The 23,634-nt window shown below is 36.6% G+C and overlaps 1 protein-coding gene across 9 annotated transcripts in view; it reads right to left on the bottom strand.

Annotated features, from left to right (window-relative positions):
• Nucleotides 1-17,158, bottom strand: part of LOC128854779 (microtubule-associated protein tau) — a 68,610-nt gene extending 51,452 nt beyond the window's left edge. For all 9 annotated transcript variants that reach the window (XR_008453646.1, XM_054089176.1, XM_054089173.1 and 6 more), the window contains exon 1: nucleotides 17,138-17,158. Coding sequence is in view for 8 of the 9 variants with exons in the window: in XM_054089176.1 (XP_053945151.1) it covers nucleotides 17,138-17,143 (6 nt within the window). In the remaining variant the exon portion in view is untranslated. The remainder of the gene's footprint in view (nucleotides 1-17,137) is intronic.
• Between the last annotated feature and the right edge of the window lie 6,476 nt (nucleotides 17,159-23,634).

Raw genomic sequence — 23,634 nt, forward strand, 5'->3', positions numbered from 1 at the left:
AAAAAAGGAAACAAACATAAATGACCTCCTTCCAACGTCAATACCTCGTATTAAATACATATATAATACGGCATACAACAACAAAACAAAGTAGATGGAATACTAGTAGTCGTAGTCGTAAAATAAAAATGTCCTTGCGCAGTTTGTTGGTTGTCAGTGGCAAATGCGAACGACTAACCGCCCGCCCGCACAGCTAAGCAAATCAAACGACACAATTGAATATGAAGGCATAGCGTATCTATTGACAAACATACATACATACTTATTTACCCCTTTAGATAATCCGCGTGCTTATGCACCCGCATGCGCTCCTACTACTCAAATATTTATAGCGAGTGGTATTAGGTGGCCAAACCATAACAAAGCGAACACTTGCACATCGTGCTTCTTTAAGAAAACCCGAGTCGCGAAATGTGAAAATAAGGGCATGGCGGCAGGTGGTACCGGCAAATTGTGTACCTCTTGTTTTTTTTTTTTTTTGGAGTGAGACTTTAGCGGATAGACTTTTGTTGGTGAAGTCATTAAATACAGTCGGAAAAGTTTCAACAGTAAAGCGTCAAATAAAAATCTATTAAAAAGTAGAAATAATTAAAAGTGGAATAAAAATTGCTACAGCAAATTAAGTAGAGTAGAATATATGGGAAGAAAGATGAAAAAATACGGATATGAAATGGAACATTTTCAGCTTTTCTTCTTGCTAATCGATGGAATCAAGTTATTCTGAAAGCCTGGGTTTTTTTTTAATTTCTCACTTGGTAATTTTAAGCGTTTTTTCCACGAAAAATAAATTAAGAAGCAAAGTAGAAGAAAAGAAAACAATAAATATCTTAGACGTTAATTCTGAATTTATGACCTCCTTAACTTAAAAAACGTAAAATACTGAAATTTTGAATATCTGAAATTTTTATGTTTTTTTTATTTTATTTCTTTTTTAAGTCTATGATTACAAAAATCTTACAGACCAGATGCTACAGAAAGTTCTTAATATTAGCTTCTTAATGACTATTTACAAAAATTGTTTCTTGTAAACAATAGGAAGTAACCCTAGCTACAAAAAGAAATCTTGGCATGGCAAAATCAAGATCTACATAGTTTTCTATAGATTTTATTAATTTCATTAACTATAGGGTGTTTTTTTTTTACTTCAGTGCACCAAAGCGCACCATAACAGCCATTTTTGACAAAAAATGAATTGCACATTTACAGTTATCGTACATGAAACTCCCCAGAAAAACCTGTTTATGATAAAAGTATTTGCGTTTAAGTTAAATCTAGTTTTTTAAATACTCCTCCGAGACCAGCAGTTTTAAGTTACAACCCATACTTCCAGAAAAACTTGGTTGTATTAATTCTGATCAGTATTAGCATCGCAGGCAATCGAAATTACATGAAATACTATTAGGTAAGAAAAAAGTTGTCGGTGTTTTTTACATTAACGCCTATATGTTAGTAGTAAATAATTCCTAGACGGTCCCTTTTTTATGTCATCGTTGACAATTGTGAAATAGAGAGATTTACTATTTTACATGATAGAACAACGCCATAAAATTATTGAAACTTATGACGAAAATGGTCGATCTTTATGAGCAAGATATTGCAAAATTCGTGATTCGTTGACAATTCGAAATATGGACGTTATGTTAAGAATACAAGGGGAAGTCCAAAATAAACAAGACTGGCGTCATAAAAATGTTTTTGATATTGCCGTCTTTTTAATGAGTTAGTGCGTTAGAAGTTACATCCCTAGCTGGCTTCCAGTGAAAGCTAGGTGATATTCGGTTCAGTGGAAGTGAAATTATTGCGTCTAAAGTGTCAATATGTTTGTGTCATCGGCACAAAAATGAGTTTCGAACAAAGAGCTGAATCAAATTTTGTTTTACAATCGATAAAGGGTTTACCGAAACAATTGAATTGATGAAAAAAGTTTATGGCGAGGATTGTCTATCTCGTGCCAGAGATCATGAGTAGTTTACACGTTTTAGAGATATCGGGTGATCAATCATGAGGTGCTTTTTTCAATGGTTAAAAAAAAACAAAAATGTAATAGGACTATGAATAAGTTCGTGCGGTTTTTTTTTCGAAATTTGAAACTTTATTGACGTAAAATGGTTACAAATTTAATATTCAAAATATTGTCCATCGCTTACTACTACTTTTTCCCATCTTTCTGGCAATTCACGGATTCCCTTTGTGAAAAATTCGGTCGGTTTTGCCGCAATCCACGAATCGATCCATTTTTTGACTTCATCGTAATTACGGAAGTGCTGGTCAGCCAGGCCATGTTGCATCGATCGGAAGAGATAGTAATCGGATGGCGCAAGGTCTGGACTATACGGCGGGTGGGGTAGGACATCCCATTTGAGCGTTTCTAAGTATGTTTTGACCACTTGTGCAACATGTGGCCGAGCATTGTCATGTTGCAAAATAACTTTGTCGTGTCTATCGGCGTATTGCGGCCGTTTTTCTCGCAGTGCTCGGCTCAAACGCATCAATTGTCGTCGGTAGACATCCCCCGTAATCGTTTCATTCGGTTTCAGTAGCTCATAATACACAACACCCAGCTGGTCCCACCAGATACACAGCATAACCTTCAGGCCATGAATATTCTGCGCCGACGTCGATGTTGAAGCATGGCCAGGGTATCCATACGTTGCCCGACGTTTTGGATTGTCGTAATGGACCCACTTTTCATCGCCAGTCACAATTCGATGCAAAAAACCCTTTCTTTTGTGCCGTTGAAGCAGTTGTTCGCATGCCATAAAACGGCGTTCAACGTCTCTTGGCTTCAATTCATACGGCACCCAATGGCCTACCTTTCGGATCATTCCCATGGCTTTTAAACGTTTGGAAATGGTTGATTGATCAACTCCCAAAGTTTTTGCAACCTCTTCTTGCGTTTGAGCCGGATCTTGATCGAGCAATTCCTCCAATTCGGTATCCATGAACTTTGGCGGCGCACCCTCGCGTTCTTCGTCTTCCAAGCCAAAATCACCACTTTTAAAGCGTGCAAACCACTTCTGGCACGTTCGCTCAGATAGAGCATGCTCACCATAAACTTCCACCAAGATACGATGACTTTCGGCTGCTTTTTTCTTCATATTAAAATAATGAAGAAGAATTCCCCGCAAAAACACATTATTTGGCACGAAATTCGACATTTTCAAGTGTGGTAAAAATATTGTTGTTTACGCTTCAAATAAAAAACTTATACTGACGTTTGTGCCTTACGACAGTAGCTCTCCAATGAATGTTTGGAAATGTGGATCGATGGAATAATAATCAAGTTACGCCATCTGTTGTAAAACCGCACGAACTTATTCATAGTCCTATTAAATTATGTTCAAAACCTTTATTTATCATTTGAAAGGACATTCTTTGACATTTACTTTTTGAATATGACTTCATTCAAATGTTGGCCGCAGCTACGCTTAAGGTGGTCCATTCTGAAGGTCCAATTTTCAATCACTCGTTCGAGCATTTCGACTGGTATGTCGTGAATAACACGCGTAATGTTGGCTTCCAGAGCTTCAATCGTAGCTGGTTTATCAGCATAGACCTTGGACTTCACGAGTCCCCAAAGAAAAAAGTCCAAAGGTGTGATATCACAAGATCTTGGTGGCCAACTCACAGGTCCTAAACGTGAAATCAGCTGCTCTCCGAAATGACTTCTCAATAAAGTCATTGTTTCACGAGCTGTATGGCAAGTGGCTCCGTCTTGTTGAAACCAAATGTCGTAGAGATCATTAGATTCAATTTCAGGTAGCAAAAAGTCCGATATCATGGTACGGTAGCGAGCACCATTCACAGTTACGTTGCGGCCATCATCATTTTTGAAAAAATATGGACCGATGATTCCACCAGCCCATAAACCACACCAGACCGTTGTTTTCTCTGGGTGTAAAGGTAGCTCTTGAACCTGTTCTGGTTGCTCTTCATCCCAAATACGGCAATTTTGCTTATTGACGTAACCATTGAGCCAGAAATGCGCCTCATCGCTGAGCAAAATTTTGCTCGAAAACAGCGGATCTTCTTCAATCTTTTCAAGAGCCCAATCAGCAAAACGGTGACGTGCAGGAAGGTCATTTGGCTTTAGTTCTTGTACGAGCTGTATTTTGTATGCTTTTAAATGAAGATCCTTCCGTAAAATTGACCAAGTTGTTCCATACGACAGCCCAAGTTGCTGAGAACGGTGCCGAATCGATTCATCGCGGTTTTCACGTACACTCTCTGCTACTGCCGCTATATTCTCAATGCTTCTTGCTGGACGTGGTCTATTCGGTCGAGAATTATCCACCAATGAATATTCGGATTCAAATTTGTTGTTGGTATGTCGAATAGTGTTTAAGGCAGGCCGATTATGTTGACCATAATGGGGTCTAAGCGCACGAAAAACATTTGTCACAGAACGCTGATTTTCATAATACAGTTGAACAATTTGTAGACGTTGTTGCGGTGTGAGTCTTTCCATGATGAAATGCCAAACGCTGTTCAACAAATCCACGATGACAGTTTGCCACAACTCGCGCGCGATCTGTAAAAAAAACGCAAATGAAAAAAACTCCTCTTAATTGATCACCCGTTAGTTGTGAGGACATAAATGTCAATGAACATACGGGCCGCCCAAAATCAGTAATCACCGAAAACTCAATCGAAATTGTTCGTAAATTTATCAAAAATGAACCGAAATCATGGTTGACATTCATGGAATCGGAGTTGAATATATCCAAAATATCGATTTATCGCATTTTAACTTATCACTTGGTCTAACGAAAGATCTGAGCACGTTTCATTCCGCACAAGTTAACTGAGGACCAAAAATTTCTCAGAATTCAACATTCGAAAGACCGCATTAAAGAGGTGAGAAAATACGAGAACTTCCTTAGTAACTGGTGGTGAAACGTGGTGTTCCCAACATGAACCTGAAACTAAGCGTTAAAGTGCCGAATGGAAGGCCGCCAGACGAGCCACTACCCAAAAATTCGCGTTTGGAGAAGTCAAAAATCAAGTCGATGCTCATTTGTTTTTACGACTCCAAGGGAATTGTCCACAAGAAGTTCGTGCCAACGGGCCAAAACGTCAATGCAATTTTATATTTTGGCGTTTGTTGCATTGCAATGGTCCAATTTGCCCTCAATACCGCGAAGGAGGAAGCTAGCGCTTATTGCATGACAATGCACCATCTCATCGATCCACTCTTGTAACTGATTTTTTTACTAGAAATCGCATTTTAACTATCAATCACTCACCGTATTCACTTGATATGACTCCCTGTGACTTCTACCGGAAAATTCTATTGGAAAAATTGCCTTTGGCCATGAAAGGAAAAAGTTTTGCGTCCGTAGAGGCCATCCAAATGTCTATGTCATCCTGAAGGACATTCCAGATTCCGGCCAATGACCTGAAACACTCTTTCGAAAAGCTTTTAGGTCGCACAAAACAGTGGATCGAAGCCAGAGGGGACTAATTTGAATACATAAACTCGGAGTTATCAGAACAAAGCTCCTGTCTTTATATTTTAGCTCAGTCTTGTTTATTTTTGACTTCACCTTGTATTGTTGCTGTAGCGCAAAGTATTTCTGAACAACCTACAGCCAACAACGTCGATATCTCGACGTTCTCAACAATTATGCATTCATCAATCGAGTGCTTGATGTGTTTTACCTGTAGATGTGCTCATGGTGGACATTTTGATGGTGTCATTTTTCATATGCCATGTAATTGTTAAGAGCCGTTTTTTAATTGGTTATATGTTTTATTTTAAAACAACATATAGCCGCGCTTTTAAAGGACTATTTATTTAATTCCTGGATAATGGAATAAGTGCTCACGTGTCAGTCTGACTCTATTATTTACATGATAATTTCAAAATTTTTCGACGACTGATCGACCAAAACGAAATCGGTGGAATCACCGCTTTTTTATTGTACTCATTACTGTATTCGATTACGAGAGTCATTTGAAAAGTCCGTACAAAAATAAAAACTACTTAATTGTTTGCGGTAAACCCTTTTTAATTTTCGACATCGTCTCATTTTAAGCTTTTACACTTCGTCCAACGCTGTTAGAGTTTGTTGAAAAATCTGAAAAATAGCTATTTGTTTCTCGTTTGAATACAATCATTCTCCCGCCAGCCATTTCTTCAAATTGGGGGTCAAATTGCAGTCCAAAGGATACGATGGAGCCAAGTTAGGAGAATAGGGGAACGAGGTGGTTAATTATGCGACCACAACTGCTGAGGCCGCAGCTGGTGTGTTGTCGTGATAGAAAAAGAAAATCACTCGACTTCATCGCCTCAAACGAATGTCAAACACAAAGCAATCGACCGATCTCGATTAAAATTGGCGAGTATTCTTCAAAGAGATGCTACTAACTAAATAGAACCTCACACTGGGTCATCTCTTTGACTTTGCACGGACTTTTCAAACTACCTTCTTATAACCAGCATAGCAATTTGGCAGACTGCTCCGACTTGTCAACTTGGTTGTAGTGGTACTAAAGAATGTAATGGCGTTTCACATAACTGGCTTCATTGAACACAATATAGTGAACGATTTTTTTCTAGGCGTAATGTCATCTTTCAATTGCCGAGTAGTGTGACCTGATGCTTATCGTGAGATAACACTTAATATACACACATCTAACGGGTCAAATTTTTACTCTTAGTTCATATTTAATATTATATAATATTGTAATATTGTAGTAATCCGGTCTGCTTTGTATTCAGATTCGGTTAAAAATAAATAGAGTATAGAGAGTGTGTATTTATAGCGGGGGCATTATATTCACATTCCATGAAGCTGATGCGATAGACGAAGACCGAGCAGCTATCTATGTACTTTAAAAGGTATGGCAAGTCAGGAACAAATGTCAGGAACTTTGTGAATATGAATGAATATTTTCTTCATTTTGCCAATTGATATCAAGAACAGAAAAAAGTAGCAAATAACTAGTACCTTGACAATTGAAAGTTTTGGCGTCAAGTGGCCTACAAAGCATCAATGCATCTATATACAAGGAATGACTGTTTGGTGCGATTTATTGCAGGTGGTATTATTGCGACTTATTTCTTTCGAAATTCGTTCGGAGTCGGCTTGAATCTGTAGGTCCCTTCATTTGTGAAACAACATCAACACGCACACCACAAATAGGAGGAGGAGCCCGGCCAAGCACCTAACAGAAGTGTACTCGTCAATTATTTTATATTTATTTTTTTTTTTTATTTCTTTCGAAATGAGGAAGGAGGCACCGTTACCGTCAATGGGCCTCGGTATAGAACGATGTTACCTGACTTTCTGTTAGAGCTTTACAACAACGATATATTCCAACAAAATGATGTAACGCTTGAAATTGTGAAAGAACGTACGTCATTTGCGTTCATAAATTGGCTGCCGCGTTCATGTGACTTGTTTGTTTTCCCTGGAGTTACATCAAGTCTATAGTCTATGGTAACATGCATGCCATTTTGGACGAAATCGAGGTCAACATTCGAAACATTATTACCGGAAAAAAACGCGTATATTAGAATGAGTCATCAAACATTTAAGCAACTGCTTGAAGCCTTGCTATCAAAGCTGAGTCGATCGTTTGAATAATATGATATTTCATAAACAAAGGCTCGAATCGCATGTTAAAATTCGATATGTTTGAGCTCACGCTCGAAAGTTTCCAAGGAATTAGCCTCGAAAAGGAGTGCGGGTTGTTGCTCTTTTGCGCGGGCAGTTTTCAAATGTGGTAACAAAATCGAGAGCTCTAATTTAAATTTATTTTCCATGCCTTACCTGTCAACCCTATAAATTAGAAGACGCTCAAAAGGGTATTCTTCTATTTGATTGGCCCAAAAAGATACCAAACAAGTGGCGCCTATAAGGTCTATAAGATCGTATACGTATAAAGTTATATGCCTATGTGATATTTCATTGATTACATTCTTTATGACTCTCTCAATATAAAGAGTGACTCACGCATTTGCTTGCGTTTTACTACATTCTGGGTATGATATTATTATTTTGATGGTAGCAGAGCATACATATGTATGTACATATATAATGCACTCATTAAACAAACTTTTACGTGTTAATCTACAAAATTAACACGCATTTGTTTGAGGTTTTACTGTAGCCATGACTTTAACTGTTTATGATAATAACCCTCAATTACAATAACTAAGCTCAATTGGCCAGACAGAACAATTAAGTCAAATTTATATTCTTTAGCAATTTCAATGCAGATTTTGATGCAAGTTTCTTCATATTCATAGAGTTTTTTTTTAATTCTAACATTTCATTTATTTAATAACAAAACATTGTTCGGTATATTTGTAATACCCTTATTCGCAAACCTACAAGAACATGCACGTAGAAAATAACGAATATCGATGATCTTGAAATTAAACAGCTACTAGGTTACGAACTATCTAAATATGTAAGCGAGTACTATCTGAAACCGTTTATCTTGTCGAAATAATGAGCACGAGTTTATTCTACAAAGAGAATTCAGGTACTACTGTTACTACGCCTACGCAGTTGGCAAAGTTAGAAAGTATTCATTACAATTGTAATTAAATACTACCTATCCGAAATACGGACTTGTGGCAGATCACCGAGCAAGATCCAATCCAAAAGGTGACAAGTAGTCGTAAATGGCGATGGATCGGGCACACTATCAGAAATGACAGGAAAAGCATTAACAGAACAGCATTGGAGAGGAACCCACAACGACACACCCGGTCGTCCACGAAACACTTGGACTAACCTTCGTGAACTAGAAACAATCTACTAAATGTGGGATGTCGTAAAGGGAGTAGCGATTAACGGAATAAGATTTAAATGCTTTGTTGAAGCCCTATGTGCCCAAGTGGAATAATAAAGGAATAAAAAAAATGTTCAAGTGTCCAGTAATTAACATAAAGAAACATCATTGTATCATAGTATAATTAATTTTTATCTGTAATTGGTAATGAATACACAGTTTTTGAATTACTTTTCAATTGCGTTCGATTACTGCCCATAACCTACTAAATTTTGCATAGATATGAATTTCTAACCCTTAATAAAATCAACAAGTTCAAACGCAGCAACAACCACAAACACACGTAGCACTAAAGCTCCGTTTTGATACCATTCTGGGTTCTCCGACGGGCAGATATCCACAGCTGTTGATGTAATGGAGAAGGTTGATGGGATTAAGTTAGCAGCACAGCCCCAGGCTATCGAAGAAAGGAGCTCCCAGTGATCTTAATCGTTTAGCTCTTTCCGTCTCGGTGGTTAGCGTTGCAAACCACCTATTTTTTATTTTTTTTACGACGGTTGGCGACATCTATGTTTTTAATTTTGCACGAATATTGATTATTGCTTCCTTTTAAGTGAAGAGGGCGCTAATAGCTAGAAATACACCCACCACCTGTTGAGAAAATTTAAAATAAAAATCCGTGGCCGCGCGTTGTTGTGAAAGCTAGAAAATTCATAATAAATTCAATAACGCAATTTATGGTTTGATTTTTGTGCAAATTTAGTTCTTGTGGTGTGTTTGATACACAGTGGTTGCTTTCTCGCTTAAATTTCGATTATTTGACGAATATTTTTTATAATCAGTGGTGGTTAGCCACAATAACCACCGTGACGTAAGTATTCCTAGAATTTGCTTTTTTATACGGTCACTATGAGTGGGACTTTCTTTGGTATTTACAATATTTTAGGCAATTATTTCAATAATAAAACCATCATTGACGCAAAGGGAAATTGAAGAATGTTTGTATGAAGATTTACCTTCAAGACCTGAAAGTGAAGCCAGTTCCGATGAGGATGAAAATCTAGACACGCCTGAGTGGCCAGTGTCAAAATCGATATTGGATGTGTGTGGGGCAGATGTACAGAATATCCATGAAGAGCTATTCGACGGCGAGGATGGCATACCATTATCAAACTTTGTAAGTCAGAATAATATTGATAGCTCTACGACCTTGCAGCCTCCTAAATGGAAAAGGACCTTCTCTATGGATATACCTGGCGATATACCTCAAGATGTGGAACAAGTTACTCACAGGGAACGTGATGGAAGTGGAGTTAGGATCGATTGCCCTCTGGCTGTAAAGAAATACAACAGCAATATGAACTTCGTTGATAAATTCGATCAATTAAAAGCGTGTTATTCCATCGACCGAAAATCCCAAAAGTGGTGGCACCGAATTTTTTTTCATTTCTTGGATTGCTGCGTTATAAATAGCTCTATAGCTTACAAAGAGCTTCTGATTAACAGACCTCATTTGGATGAGTTGACATTGAAGGACTTTCGCCGCTCAATTTATCAGGGGCTGTTAGCAGCTTGCTTCGTAAACAAGCGAACTTCAGGAAATTCCGCGATCAGCAATGGATCAAGCCCAAGATCTCTTGTACCAGTTGCTATAAAACGGTATAAGCCTAGCGTGCCTGCTGAAATCCGCCATGAGAGTAATCGACACCAACCGCTTAGAGGCACACTTAGAAGATGCGCCTTTTGCAGTACCAAAACCGTCCCTGTCCGCACAGTATGGCAATGCACAACATGCCACGTCCCACTTTGCCTCCGAAAAGGAAAGACATGTTTTTCAAATTTTCACAAGAAATAATTATTTGTAAATTTATTACCAAATTTTGTATTGTCTTTTTTCTAAAAATAAATAAAAAGTGAAGTAATTGAGTGCATTAGTTTTATATTAATAAATTTTTGTACCCTTCAGTCATGGTGGTTACTGGTGGTGACCACCTTGTTGCTCAAAAACCTAACGGTAAATATTTTTTTTTTGCATTCGTGTGGTACTTGTATTCCATATTGACCAATTAACAACAAAAAATAAATTTTTTATGTCGCAGTAAAGAGCGTGACGGAAAGAGTTAGCTGCCAAACCCGGACATTTTCCGATAAAGTGCTCAACAGTCTCTTTCTCTGAAAGGTCTCCACAGCTTCAACAATGGGGATTAAATGGTAAACTTAGCTTTCATCCAATGACCAGTAAGTACAGCTACAAGTTTGAAAATTGAATAGCGAGGAGTCCCAACAACTTCCTGCGTCTAATATCATTGTACTGGGGCCCAAGAGTTTTCCAAATAGCACATGAAGAAATGGAACTCCATCTGCCCAGCGCTTTAATTAAAAATAGTTTTGAAGTGAAAGAGATACCGGTGTCTCGGTAGAAGATCTCTGAGTCAATTCAGTCGACCCCTTCCTGGCACGCTCACCAAATTTGATCAGGAGTTGACCATCTGCACCATGGTGTCGTCAGAGCTTTGATCGCAGCTTGACTATCGGAGAAAATGTTAATATCTTCCTCGCTTCCTAAGCATTTCCATGCCAGCAGGTTCGCAAAAACGTTTATCTGAAGAACACTAGCAGTATTCTGCAGTTTAACGGAAATAGATAAATTGGCTGATTTAGGGGAAATCCCTAAAAATGCGGTGTTAGCCTGAAAATGCGACCATATCCCTTGAGAGATTGCCTCCTGATTGCACTTTGAGCAGCGATGGAAATAACGTGTAAGACGATGGGAAGTAAGAGCAAAACGACATTAAGGGCGGCACTGGGACAAGTTGTACATACACCGTGGATGTCAATAGAAACAAAAAAAATCTAACTTAAATGTGAAATTTATTTAACGGCACTGTTCTTGAAATACAAAAATGATTCGGAAAGGGCATGATTGATGTGTGTAACATAAAATTAATAGTGACTCCAACCCGGTTTGGCATCGAAACAACGACCTTTGTTCCAAAACGACTTTACGTAGCTCTTCTACCGTCTGAAACTCACAACTTATAGAATGTACTCGACAAGAAAGGTTTCCCACACATATTTTCGATCGGGTCTAAGTCCGGGGATCGTGATGGTCACTCTAATACTTCAATTTGTTTTTCCTATAGCCAACTATGGGTAGCGCGAACCGCATATATGGCGGCGTTCTATTGCTAAAATACGACGTTTGTGAATGGCAAGTTCTTCATAAAGTTAGTCAAGACTTCGTACAACAAATTTATGTAATTTTCTGAGCTCATAGGTCCGGAAATTTTTGTACATGGGTGTTTTGTTGCAGTAACTGGAACCAGCCTAAATTACCAAAATCCCCCTTCACTTGCTAGAAAAACTCAGTACAAATTATGCCAATAGTATGATAATTAAATCCATCTAGACTGCCGAGTTTGAATTTTTTTTTCGTCGGAAAATGTCGCGTTTGTCCATCCACGTCGATCAACGACAAATGAAGTTCTGCAAATTGTAGTCTGCCACGTTTCTGTTAATAGTCGATTACTGCCGGCTAAAATATATTGCACGCGATGCTTGCACACACAAAATCAGTAAAAGCTGCTTAATGACTCTTAAAAATAACATTATTAAAAAACAAAACAAATTTGAGACAACATAGCCATAGAATCAAGCCAATAATTTGCAATAAGTTCTCCAACTACTTATCCAACGGTTAGTCGCTGAACAATTTTTTAAATGCTTAAGCGAACCAAGTACATTCCCTTTAAGTTCGCGTGATGTATCACTGCAAATGAAAATGATAAATGATGAATAATCCAAAATGACAAAGGCTAACCGATTCTTCCCTTAAAAATCTTGCTTTAAAGCATGCCAACTTTTCATTTCAATAAAATGTTCTAAGAATTGCCTTTAATATTTATTCAGTTCAGTCAAGGTCAGGTTTTATGAATGATGCTGAAATTAAAAGTAATTCACATAAATTCAAATTATAAGTAAATCTACTTGTTATTTGATTCGACCAATTATCAGAAAAATATACGACAATGGCCATAATACTTCGATCACTTGATATGGAATCGCTGACTTTACTTTACAAAAAGAATTTATACAGACTACAACATGTAAATACTTATTTAATAAAGGTCTGTTCTCAGATTTTGATTTATTTCATTGTTCTACTGAAAAACATTCGCACAATTTGCTTATTTTTCCGCCGCTACCCTTAAAAGTCAATTGAAAGTTGCTCATACCACCCGTATTACAAAATTTGAGGACAATATATTTTTGGCTGCGCATACGAGCTATGTCTATATAATCCAAAAATTTATTTAAATCAGTTTATTATTAAAAAAATCTCTATGGTACAGGCCTATATGAATATATTATTAAGAAATCCATTATTTTTGCGTAAAACTTTTAAAACTGTTTTATGGTCGATCTTTAGATTTTGGGCGATGCTATGACTACTACATGCCGGTCAACTTTGATTATTTCTGTGATTTTATCGACATTTTCGACATTTTTTTTAGTGTGAAATGTCACCTTGACAACGAGCATAAACTTTAAATTGTTTGTTCGATACTTAACGAGTAATCGACATAAAACTCCATTTGTGGAAAAATGTCTAGGCGCACACCACAAATAAGAGGAGGAGTTCGGCCAAACACGAAATGCAGAGTAGAAGTCCCAATGGTAGCGGGAGATTTCTAATTTTTATTCTAAATAAGCTGAATAATGGAGAGCGTCAAAATAAAGATATCCGTCACTCAAAAATTCCATTCTTCATTTATTAAAAAAGGTACGAGCTGCCGCCGTAGTCGAATGGGTTAGTGTGTGACTACCATTCGGAATTCAAAGAAAACGTAGCTTCGAATCTCGGTGAAAGATAAAAAATGAAGAAAAAGTTTTTTCTCATAGTGGTCGCCCCTCGGCAGCCAATGGCAAACCTCCGAGTGTATTTCTGCCTTGAAAAAGCTCCACATAAAAGATCTCTGCCGTTCGGAGTCGGCTTGAAACTTTAGGTCCCTCCATTTGTGGAACAACATCAAGACGCACACCACAAATAAGAGGAGGAGCTCGGCCAAACACCCAAAAGGGTGTACGCGCCAATTATTATACATTCTGTCAAAAAAGTATCGGGAATTGTTCAATAAAACGCAGAATAATTGTTTGATTATTAAAAATTATTTTTCCGCCTTCAAAATAGGCCAAATTCAATGCAATACACATATGCCAACGATTAGTGCAGCCATCAAAGCACCTTTTAAACGCGTTTGAAGAAATCTTCTTCAGTTCCTGCAGCGAATTCTCCTTAATGACCTTTATCGACTCAAAGCGGCGTCTGCGGAGTGGCAAAATCTTAAGTTTTAGGAAAAGGAAAAAGTCACAGGGAGCTAAATAGACTGGTAAATACGGTGGTAGTTCGATGATATTTGTCAAGTTTTGGGTCAAAATATGATCCACAATATGAGCTTCGTGAGTCGGTGCGTTATCATTGTGCAAGATCCATGAGTTTTCTTTCTACAAATTGGGCCGTTTCCTCCGCACATTCTCTCTCAAACGTCGCATAACTTCCAAGTTATATTCTTTATTTACCGTAGAACCTTTGGAACGAATTCCGAGATTCCGAGTGCGCAACATCAGGATAATCAAAGAAAACGAGTAGCATGGCTTTCACTTTTGACCGACTTTGACGTGTTTTTTTTGGTTTCAGCTCATGTGAATAATGTGGATAGCGCCATTCAACCGCCTGTTGACTGGTTTGCATGTCGAACTCATATACCCACGTCTCATTACCTGTTATGATGCGCTGGATAAACGTTGGGTTCGAATTCATTTGCTCAAGCATGTCTTCAGCCATCTTCTTCCGATGAATGTTTTGAAAGAAATTCAACTCTCTTGGAGACATACTTGGAACGAGTCGAGCAGCCACGCGTCTCATGCCCAATTGATGATGTAAAATGTTGCAAACTGATTCGTGAGACACGCTAAGGTCACAAGCTACCTCTTTGAAACTTAAATGATGGTTTTCCAGTACCATTTCCTTGACTTTGTCGACGTTTTCATCCGTTTACACCTGCGGTTGACTGATATAATTAAATGCCAAAAATAAGCTAATTGATAGGCCACGCTCAAACTCTGCGACACTATAGAGGACAGTTGTACCAACATTCCAGCAAAAAAATTTAGACATATGTGTAACGCGGGCTTTTTAAATGAACAATTCCCGATATTTTTTTGACAGAATGTAGTGCTCAATAAGTAAAGTATTTTCTTCCAGTTTCTAATCATAATACCCTAAACACTAAAGATTCTGAAACTTGTGGGGTATGAAGCCGATAGGAAAAACCATAAAAGCATTGGATAGAGCTTTTCTAGTCTACCGAAATAGTTGTAACAAAATTGATATAAGATTGGCAAGACGCATTATACGAAGACGGGATGTGACTCCAGTGAAAAATTATTAATTTCGGTAGTACTCAGGTGACGTGAGACAACATTATAGCAATAGAGTACCTTGGTTTATGAGCAGGGTGCATAAAGTGAAGTAAGTGGAAATCCTTAAAATATTTTTCCTAAACATGGCTTAAGTAATCTGTATCTCGCCCTCAATAAGTGGGATCTAATGGCAGAAAAGATATCATTCTAAGCAAACTGCTGAGACAGTTCTGTGATTGCTTGAATCAGTATAAATTCAGCAAGGGTCGAAGATAGACACTAGAGAAAAGAGAAAATACACCATATTTCGGAGTTTTTCTTCGATAAAGACAAACCAGGTGGCTCAAAACGTGAATAAAATGTTTGTGATGTGCTAATTGTGCTTATGCTAACATTCAATTAAGCGCAATTTTGGTCTCATCGATTCCTTTCCAGTAATTTTGGTGTCAAAGCTTCCGCACGCTCTTCTAAGCCAATGCCCAAAATTAGGATAAAATAAAGAAAATTGCCGAGACCATCCACTATGTAAACACTTTTACAATTAACCAGGAATACCAATAACCAAGGTGGGATACACAAAGAAACTCAATGTATGCGTGAAGCGGGTGGAAAGTGGTAATGAAGAGTAGATCGCTTACGATAGTGCTAAGCGAGAGTGGTCGTGATCAAATCAGGATCATGACAGGATTGACGGTCAGAAATGACTTGCTATGAGGCTGATGACATAAGTCTATACTAGATGGGCTCGCCACGCCCAAAGGAAGCAATCTCCTAGAAGAATCCATCTTTGGCTAATAGATAAGAATTATAGTCCATTATATCAACACCAGATTACACACATTAATAGTGCTTGCCAGAATCTTCCTGAGTTTATTTGGAAAGCTCTTATGCATCCACCATATGGTTCGGACCTAGCCTGTCAAGGGCCTGTTTCTGTCTATGACGAATGATTTTGATGGAGAGAGAAAAAAAGAGAAACCGGGTGTCATAAATTTTTGTGAATTTCTATGAAAAAGGTATACTTTCAAAATGGCAATAAGTTATGGAAGTGAATCGGATTATACTGACCATGCTAATAAAGTAATGGATTTCTTTTTACTACGCCTTATAAAGGGTGGGCCATGTAAATTTGCTTTTTGAATCGGCTATAAAAAAAAAAAACTAATCAATATTTTTTCAAACTTTTTTTTTATTTTGAAGATTGAACTTTGTCATTTATGAATAAAAAATAATATCGTTCAAATGACTGCCATGACTGGCTTTACAGTTGGCCATTCGATCAACCCAATTTTCAAGCACATTTTCGATTGCTTGGGCTCCAATTTCATGAATGGCAACTTCGATTTCGTGTTTTAAAGCATCAATCGTCTGTGGATGCTTCGCATAGCATTTGTCCTTAACGGCTCCGCACAAAAAATAGCCCAACGGGCTTAAATCACAGCTCCGAGGCGGCCAATTGATATCGGAATTTCGGCTGATTATTCGGTTTTCAAAAACGGTAGCCAAAAGTTCGAGTGTAACTTTGGCAGTGTGACAAGTTGCACCGTCCTGTTGAAACCAAATGTCGTCCATGGCATCTTCTTCAATTGTTGGAAACAAAAACTCGTTAAGCATGTCACGGTAACGCTCGCCATTTACTGTAACCACGGAGGAAGAAGAAGACTCACCACTTTGGAAATAGGTTTTCCACATTTCCCAATTTTATTCAAGCGTATAGCGTCCCATTTCGTAAATGTCAAACCTTTAAGTAAATTATGAACACATTTGACATGTCATTTGTGTTACCATTCTCAAAAAAATAGGTGGTTCAAACAGCAAACGCCATATGGCCCTCCCTGTATTATTACAAAATATTGGAGAGAAGTGGAAACGAGGCGATTTTTTTGACAAAGCTGTATGCTCATATACAGTGCTATTATTAGTTTCAAATGAAAAATTAATGGAAAAATTTAAAAAACCATGTTACCTGCATCAAGTCTTGAAGCTTTGCAAGCATTGCAAGTATTGAAACTGATTTTTGAAGAGAATGAAAATTACCTGAAAATAAAATAAAGTGCATAATGAGTTGTGTTATATTAAAATAAATTAGGAAATATATGTAAAAGTATATACATACACATATTTACATAAAAACATTTAATATACATATATTTACTATACATAATTATTTTTTTTGAAATTGTAATACGTATGTGGTCGTAAGCTTAATTTAGTTTAGACTTTACATTAGGAATCCCAGGAAGTACACCACATACACACATATACGTCTATGCAAAGAAAGCTTTGATTGCACTTACATTCATACATACTTACATACTCTACTCAAATTCGCATAGCATTCCGACAGAGCGCCACTCGACTAAAGCTCCACAAGTACTAAACAAGAAAAAGTTGCCATACAATCGAAAGCTCATCGTTACTGTTACACTGTTAATTGGACTTCTTGTGTAGTCTCTCATTGAATGCCTCTCTTTGTTTATGAAACACACACTAACCTACCCGTACCATCATGAAAACCACCTAAATTACGAACATCGGTAAATGTCAACAATGAGCGGCCAGTGGTCACCCTCAGCAAGTGATTGGATTAGTTTTGTTATTTATAGTTTTTTTTTTTCTTTAACATTTTTATGCCATGGCACTTTGTACGCTTCTTTTGTACACCTTTGTTGCTTCTACTTTCAGAAAATAACAAAACTTAGGCACAATCAGAATTCGTTTTCTTTCCTTAAAACTATTCTCTACGTATATATTTTTTTACTGTTTTACAATTTTTTACTATTTTCTTCTATTTTTTTTTAATAAATTTTCCTCTTCATTTTTATTTGTTTTTCTTTTTTGTTTTCCCTCATTCACTTTCATTGGTTAGCGTCTCCTTCAAAATTATAGTGGGTGATTAGCTTAAGGAGAGTGTGGGGGAACTGAGGATTGAGGGACAGATACCTGAACAGCTTTGCATGACTAATCGTTCGGTCCACCACCCGCCTGGGGCAGGGCAAGGAGTGGCAATGGGCAATAAATAATAAAGACAAAACCTAAAGCAGTGACAACATACACAGGGGTGGATATGTGGACATACTAAATGTTAAAGAGGTGGGTTGGTTGACAATCACAATACCATTTCATCATCGCCATAACGCGCCGAATGCGCTGGCGCAATGCGCAGTTAAATTCACACTCTCTGTATGGCCCGATGTATAAATAGATGAACATAATAGTCGCGAAAAGTACATATATGCATATTAAAATATAACAAAAAATATGTGAACACAGTGAACACCAACATTCAAAAGTGTATATATATATATATATTATAGTATGTACTTATATACATATGTAAGCCTACCTAGCAAACCATAATTATCAAAAAGAAAATCTAATGATTGCTTTTTCGCAGCCTTCAGCTTCATAATGAATATGCAAACAAAGCTTTCAAAAATCATGATTCATCATAAAAAGACTTAAGGGAGGTTTAGAAGTTATTTTTTGGTGATTGATTTTCTAGGTTATAAATAAACTTACATACATATCAGTACAGAGGATTTTCTAATTATTCATCCTAAAGCATATACACAAATATTTATTCGTTTTCAGTTCAAACAGTTCGTTCTTTTATTCGTCATCTGCTTTTTTTTCAATTAAAAAAACACCGTTTTGAAATATATTTTCATTTGGCCCTGCAATAGCACATCCTATCAACTCAATTTTCCCAAATACATACTTATTTACGTCTGTACGATCTGCGGTCGAATCATCACATCAGCGAACGTACCACTCGTCACTGAAAAATGCATATTTCGTACTATGGCATACATATATGAACGTGGGCTGAACGTACTAAATAGTTTCATCGAGCTGTCACCGACAGCCGTCCGCAAACGATCGAATTTAACCATAGATATAAGTAAATTGTAAAAGTATATAAGGAAATGCGGTTTTTGTAATAAATATATTATAGGTAAATTCAAACCCACCCAAAAAAATGTCTTGATGGACTAAACGACCAACAAAGACTGCAACTTGCAGCCCTACGCGACATCTTAGGGAGATAAGTAACTGCAAACTTGAATTTTAGTTTTAAATATTCAGTGGATAATTTTTCATTTATATGTAAGTTATTTTTGTTGGATACCCTATCCAAAAACTAAGCATGTGGCAACACTCAACATAACTCGGATGATTTTGACAGCGATTCGTAATAACGGGTGCGAGAAGAAGAACAGAAGCCGAGGCAGACGATCTTGATATACGCATTTTCTATAAATTTTATTTCTGGTGTAATGTATTTTTATTGATTAACGAAATAAACTAATTTGTATTATCGGGATAAGACTAAACGTGTGACACGGACACAACAATTTTGGATGTTATTTTATTTACTTTTGTATTCTTTAGTATTTAAGTATTTATGACGAAACATTTTTATGTGATAAATGCAACAAATGGCACTAAGAAAACATGTGATAAAAATAAATAAAAATTTATTTTTTTTTTTCATTTTTCTTTATTTATTGAATCTTTCTTGTATAAGAAACTAACAATAAGTTTACAAATCTGATATATTAGAGTAATATGTTTCCTTGCCAGTGCAAAGAAACGAATTATTTGCTCAAATGAATATATATTTACATATATGATTAAATTTATTTGCATGAGTATTATCTTTTTAATTCACGTTAAGTATGGTACAAAGACTTTCCGTTTGACTTAAAAAAGTATTTTAAAATTTTAAAATTTTCTTAAAATACAATTTTTTTTTTCTTTTTTGTATGTAAAAGAGCCTACAAAAATTAAATATCGTTTTTCTTTTTTTTATTGTAAAAAAAATACTGAAAATACCCTAAATTTTCGAGCTCTAGACCATCGGGACCCCTTCAGAAAATATTCGACAGGAATGCGAACAATTATCACCAGCAATCTTGCTGAAAACATGAAAAATGCTGTAAAATGGGCACAAATGTATATCAACCCTGACGGTAGTCACTTGACAGATATCATATTTTCCAATTAATAATTTGTAAAGGTCCAAATAAAGATTTCCATTACTCGAAATGTTTTTTTATTTAGTTAAGTTGTTAAAGTTATTCAAAACCAAAATTGGATAATTAATATAAGTATACAGGCATAAATGAAAAATAATCAACAAAAAAAACAAATAAATTTTTATTCTAAACTTTGGAACGAAATGACGCAAGGGTAGGATATAAAAAAGGACGAATTCTTAAATTTATTGAGAAAATTGGGCTCAAAGAAATATTCAGAATCCGTGAAGGCCACACAATGAATCTTTTTGCTAAATACCCTTATATTAATAATAACTGGAATGACAAAAAACTGTAGAACTTTGCTGCAATAGCATTTTTAAAAAACTATATCTTAAAATTATCACAGAAGCATAGGAAAGCTCAGAACTTATAATAATTGTATCGTATTTTTGTTGTTAAGTTTGTTCATTATTTGGTTCACTGGGTAGGTAAACCTAAGTATGTATATTTGGTATGCGGCAGAGAAATTTTGTAAAAATGCATTTTTATTTACAGCACCTCGCTAACGCCACAAACAGTTACATTCCCCATATGACTTGAGGTGCTAACTGCGGAAAAACGAATACGGAATCCATTCACCATTTAATTATCTATCCACTTATTAAGGAGTACACTTTGCACCTTTCAAATAGATGATTAGCACTTTACTTTGCGCTCTACTACAACAATAATCTAAATGGACAACAAAGGAAAAATGCACATGTATGTGTATGTGTGTTTAAATGCTCATTACACTTTAATAGGTACTCGTATTTGTATTAAATGTTACCCACACATATTCATATGAACATCAAGCAAACGGAAAACATTCGATATAAGTAGAATAATCGAAAAAACATAATAATTTCAGGATTTTATTTGTTTACTTATGCTCCGACCTACCTCAACATCAGAGAGTCGCATACATTTCATTTAACAGCTTGAATACTACAGATTGTTGAGTTTCTACCAGACACATCTTGCGTTAATAAATCAGTTTAATACAATATTTACATTTTTCTTGCAAGGCTGTTCACCTATATACCATTGGACTTTAGGACAACAAATTTAGACCTTTTGTGATGTTAAATAAGGAGATATGATAGATTTCGAATATACGGTTCATATCATTGATCTAATTTTTAATTGTGCTCATAATTTTGAAAGTAGTCTAAGTCATACATATTTTGGGCGAGGAAGTCAATGCTTTACATTTTCGTAAGTTAAAAAATACTTTTCTATTCTGCTATACGTATTAGGACTATGAATAAGTTCGTGCGGTTTTTTTTCGAAATTTGAAACTTTATTGACGTAAAATGGTTACAAATTTAATATTCAAAATATTGTCCATCGCTTACTACTACTTTTTCCCATCTTTCTGGCAATTCACGGATTCCCTTTGTGAAAAATTCGGTCGGTTTTGCCGCAATCCACGAATCGATCCATTTTTTGACTTCATCGTAATTACGGAAGTGCTGGTCAGCCAGGCCATGTTGCATCGATCGGAAGAGATAGTAATCGGATGGCGCAAGGTCTGGACTATACGGCGGGTGGGGTAGGACATCCCATTTGAGCGTTTCTAAGTATGTTTTGACCACTTGTGCAACATGTGGCCGAGCATTGTCATGTTGCAAAATAACTTTGTCGTGTCTATCGGCGTATTGCGGCCGTTTTTCTCGCAGTGCTCGGCTCAAACGCATCAATTGTCGTCGGTAGACATCCCCCGTAATCGTTTCATTCGGTTTCAGTAGCTCATAATACACAACACCCAGCTGGTCCCACCAGATACACAGCATAACCTTCAGGCCATGAATATTCTGCGCCGACGTCGATGTTGAAGCATGGCCAGGGTATCCATACGTTGCCCGACGTTTTGGATTGTCGTAATGGACCCACTTTTCATCGCCAGTCACAATTCGATGCAAAAAACCCTTTCTTTTGTGCCGTTGAAGCAGTTGTTCGCATGCCATAAAACGGCGTTCAACGTCTCTTGGCTTCAATTCATACGGCACCCAATGGCCTACCTTTCGGATCATTCCCATGGCTTTTAAACGTTTGGAAATGGTTGATTGATCAACTTCCAAAGTTTTTGCAACCTCTTCTTGCGTTTGAGCCGGATCTTGATCGAGCAATTCCTCCAATTCGGTATCCATGAACTTTGGCGGCGCACCCTCGCGTTCTTCGTCTTCCAAGCCAAAATCACCACTTTTAAAGCGTGCAAACCACTTCTGGCACGTTCGCTCAGATAGAGCATGCTCACCATAAACTTCCACCAAGATACGATGACTTTCGGCTGCTTTTTTCTTCATATTAAAATAATGAAGAAGAATTCCCCGCAAAAACACATTATTTGGCACGAAATTCGACATTTTCAAGTGTGGTAAAAATATTGTTGTTTACGCTTCAAATAAAAAACTTATACTGACGTTTGTGCCTTACGACAGTAGCTCTCCAATGAATGTTTGGAAATGTGGATCGATGGAATAATAATCAAGTTACGCCATCTGTTGTAAAACCGCACGAACTTATAAATAGACCTATTATTTTCGGCTTTTTATTGTCTTGAATAATGAAAATATATTATGAGTGTTAATTTTTGTTCTAACCTTCCACATAATTGATTTTTTTATAGATTTAAATGACTTAATCCACTGCCAAAACCAAGTAAACATGAAAATAATTCAAAGCAGTAAAATACGAACTTTACTGATAATTCAAATGTAATAGACAAATTCACACAAAATCTGTTTCACATTTCCAAAGCTATTTTAATTTTTTTGTGTAATACTTTTAAATGCTCAAATTGTTCGTGAAAGATTGTAGGGATTTTACATTAAATGTTTCTGCCAACACTACTGGTTGAATACAATGGAAATAAGTCAACATTTTTTATCCTCCTCTGTTAACCTAAAGATACAAAACGTTAAATTCAGTATCATCAAAATTTTGTTTATAGGGAAGTCTTAAAAATTCTTTTTCACGAAATTTTCATCCAAGAAGCATATCAGCCCGAGTTTGCAAGTCGCTTGATGGAAATAATTACACAGCCCTACCATTTTAAAAAAATGTTACCCAACACAAACGTACGCTATTAACACGGCCGATCCTCCCTAAGATTGGTAAGTGCATGTGTTTGCAATGCATCTGTATCAAATGGGCAAATATTAGCTAGCGCAAAGCTTTCTAGCGCACTCACCTTAACCCGTAAGAGTTTTTTTGGCTTCGGTTAACCACCTAATTAAAATTGTCTGCTTAAATTTTTTTTGATAATTTCAACCCTCCAACTGCCTTTTTAATGAACTTTAATTATACTTGTTTTGAGAAAATACCTCTTTAGAAAGAAGGTAGAGGATTAAATGTACTACAAAAAACTCCTCATTAAATTCTACTGTAGAAGTCTGAGGACAGAAATTATGATTCAAGTTGTTTTACACGTAAT

This window comes from Anastrepha ludens, chromosome 2, assembly GCF_028408465.1.
Source record: "Anastrepha ludens isolate Willacy chromosome 2, idAnaLude1.1, whole genome shotgun sequence".
Lineage (NCBI taxonomy): Eukaryota > Metazoa > Arthropoda > Insecta > Diptera > Tephritidae > Anastrepha > Anastrepha ludens.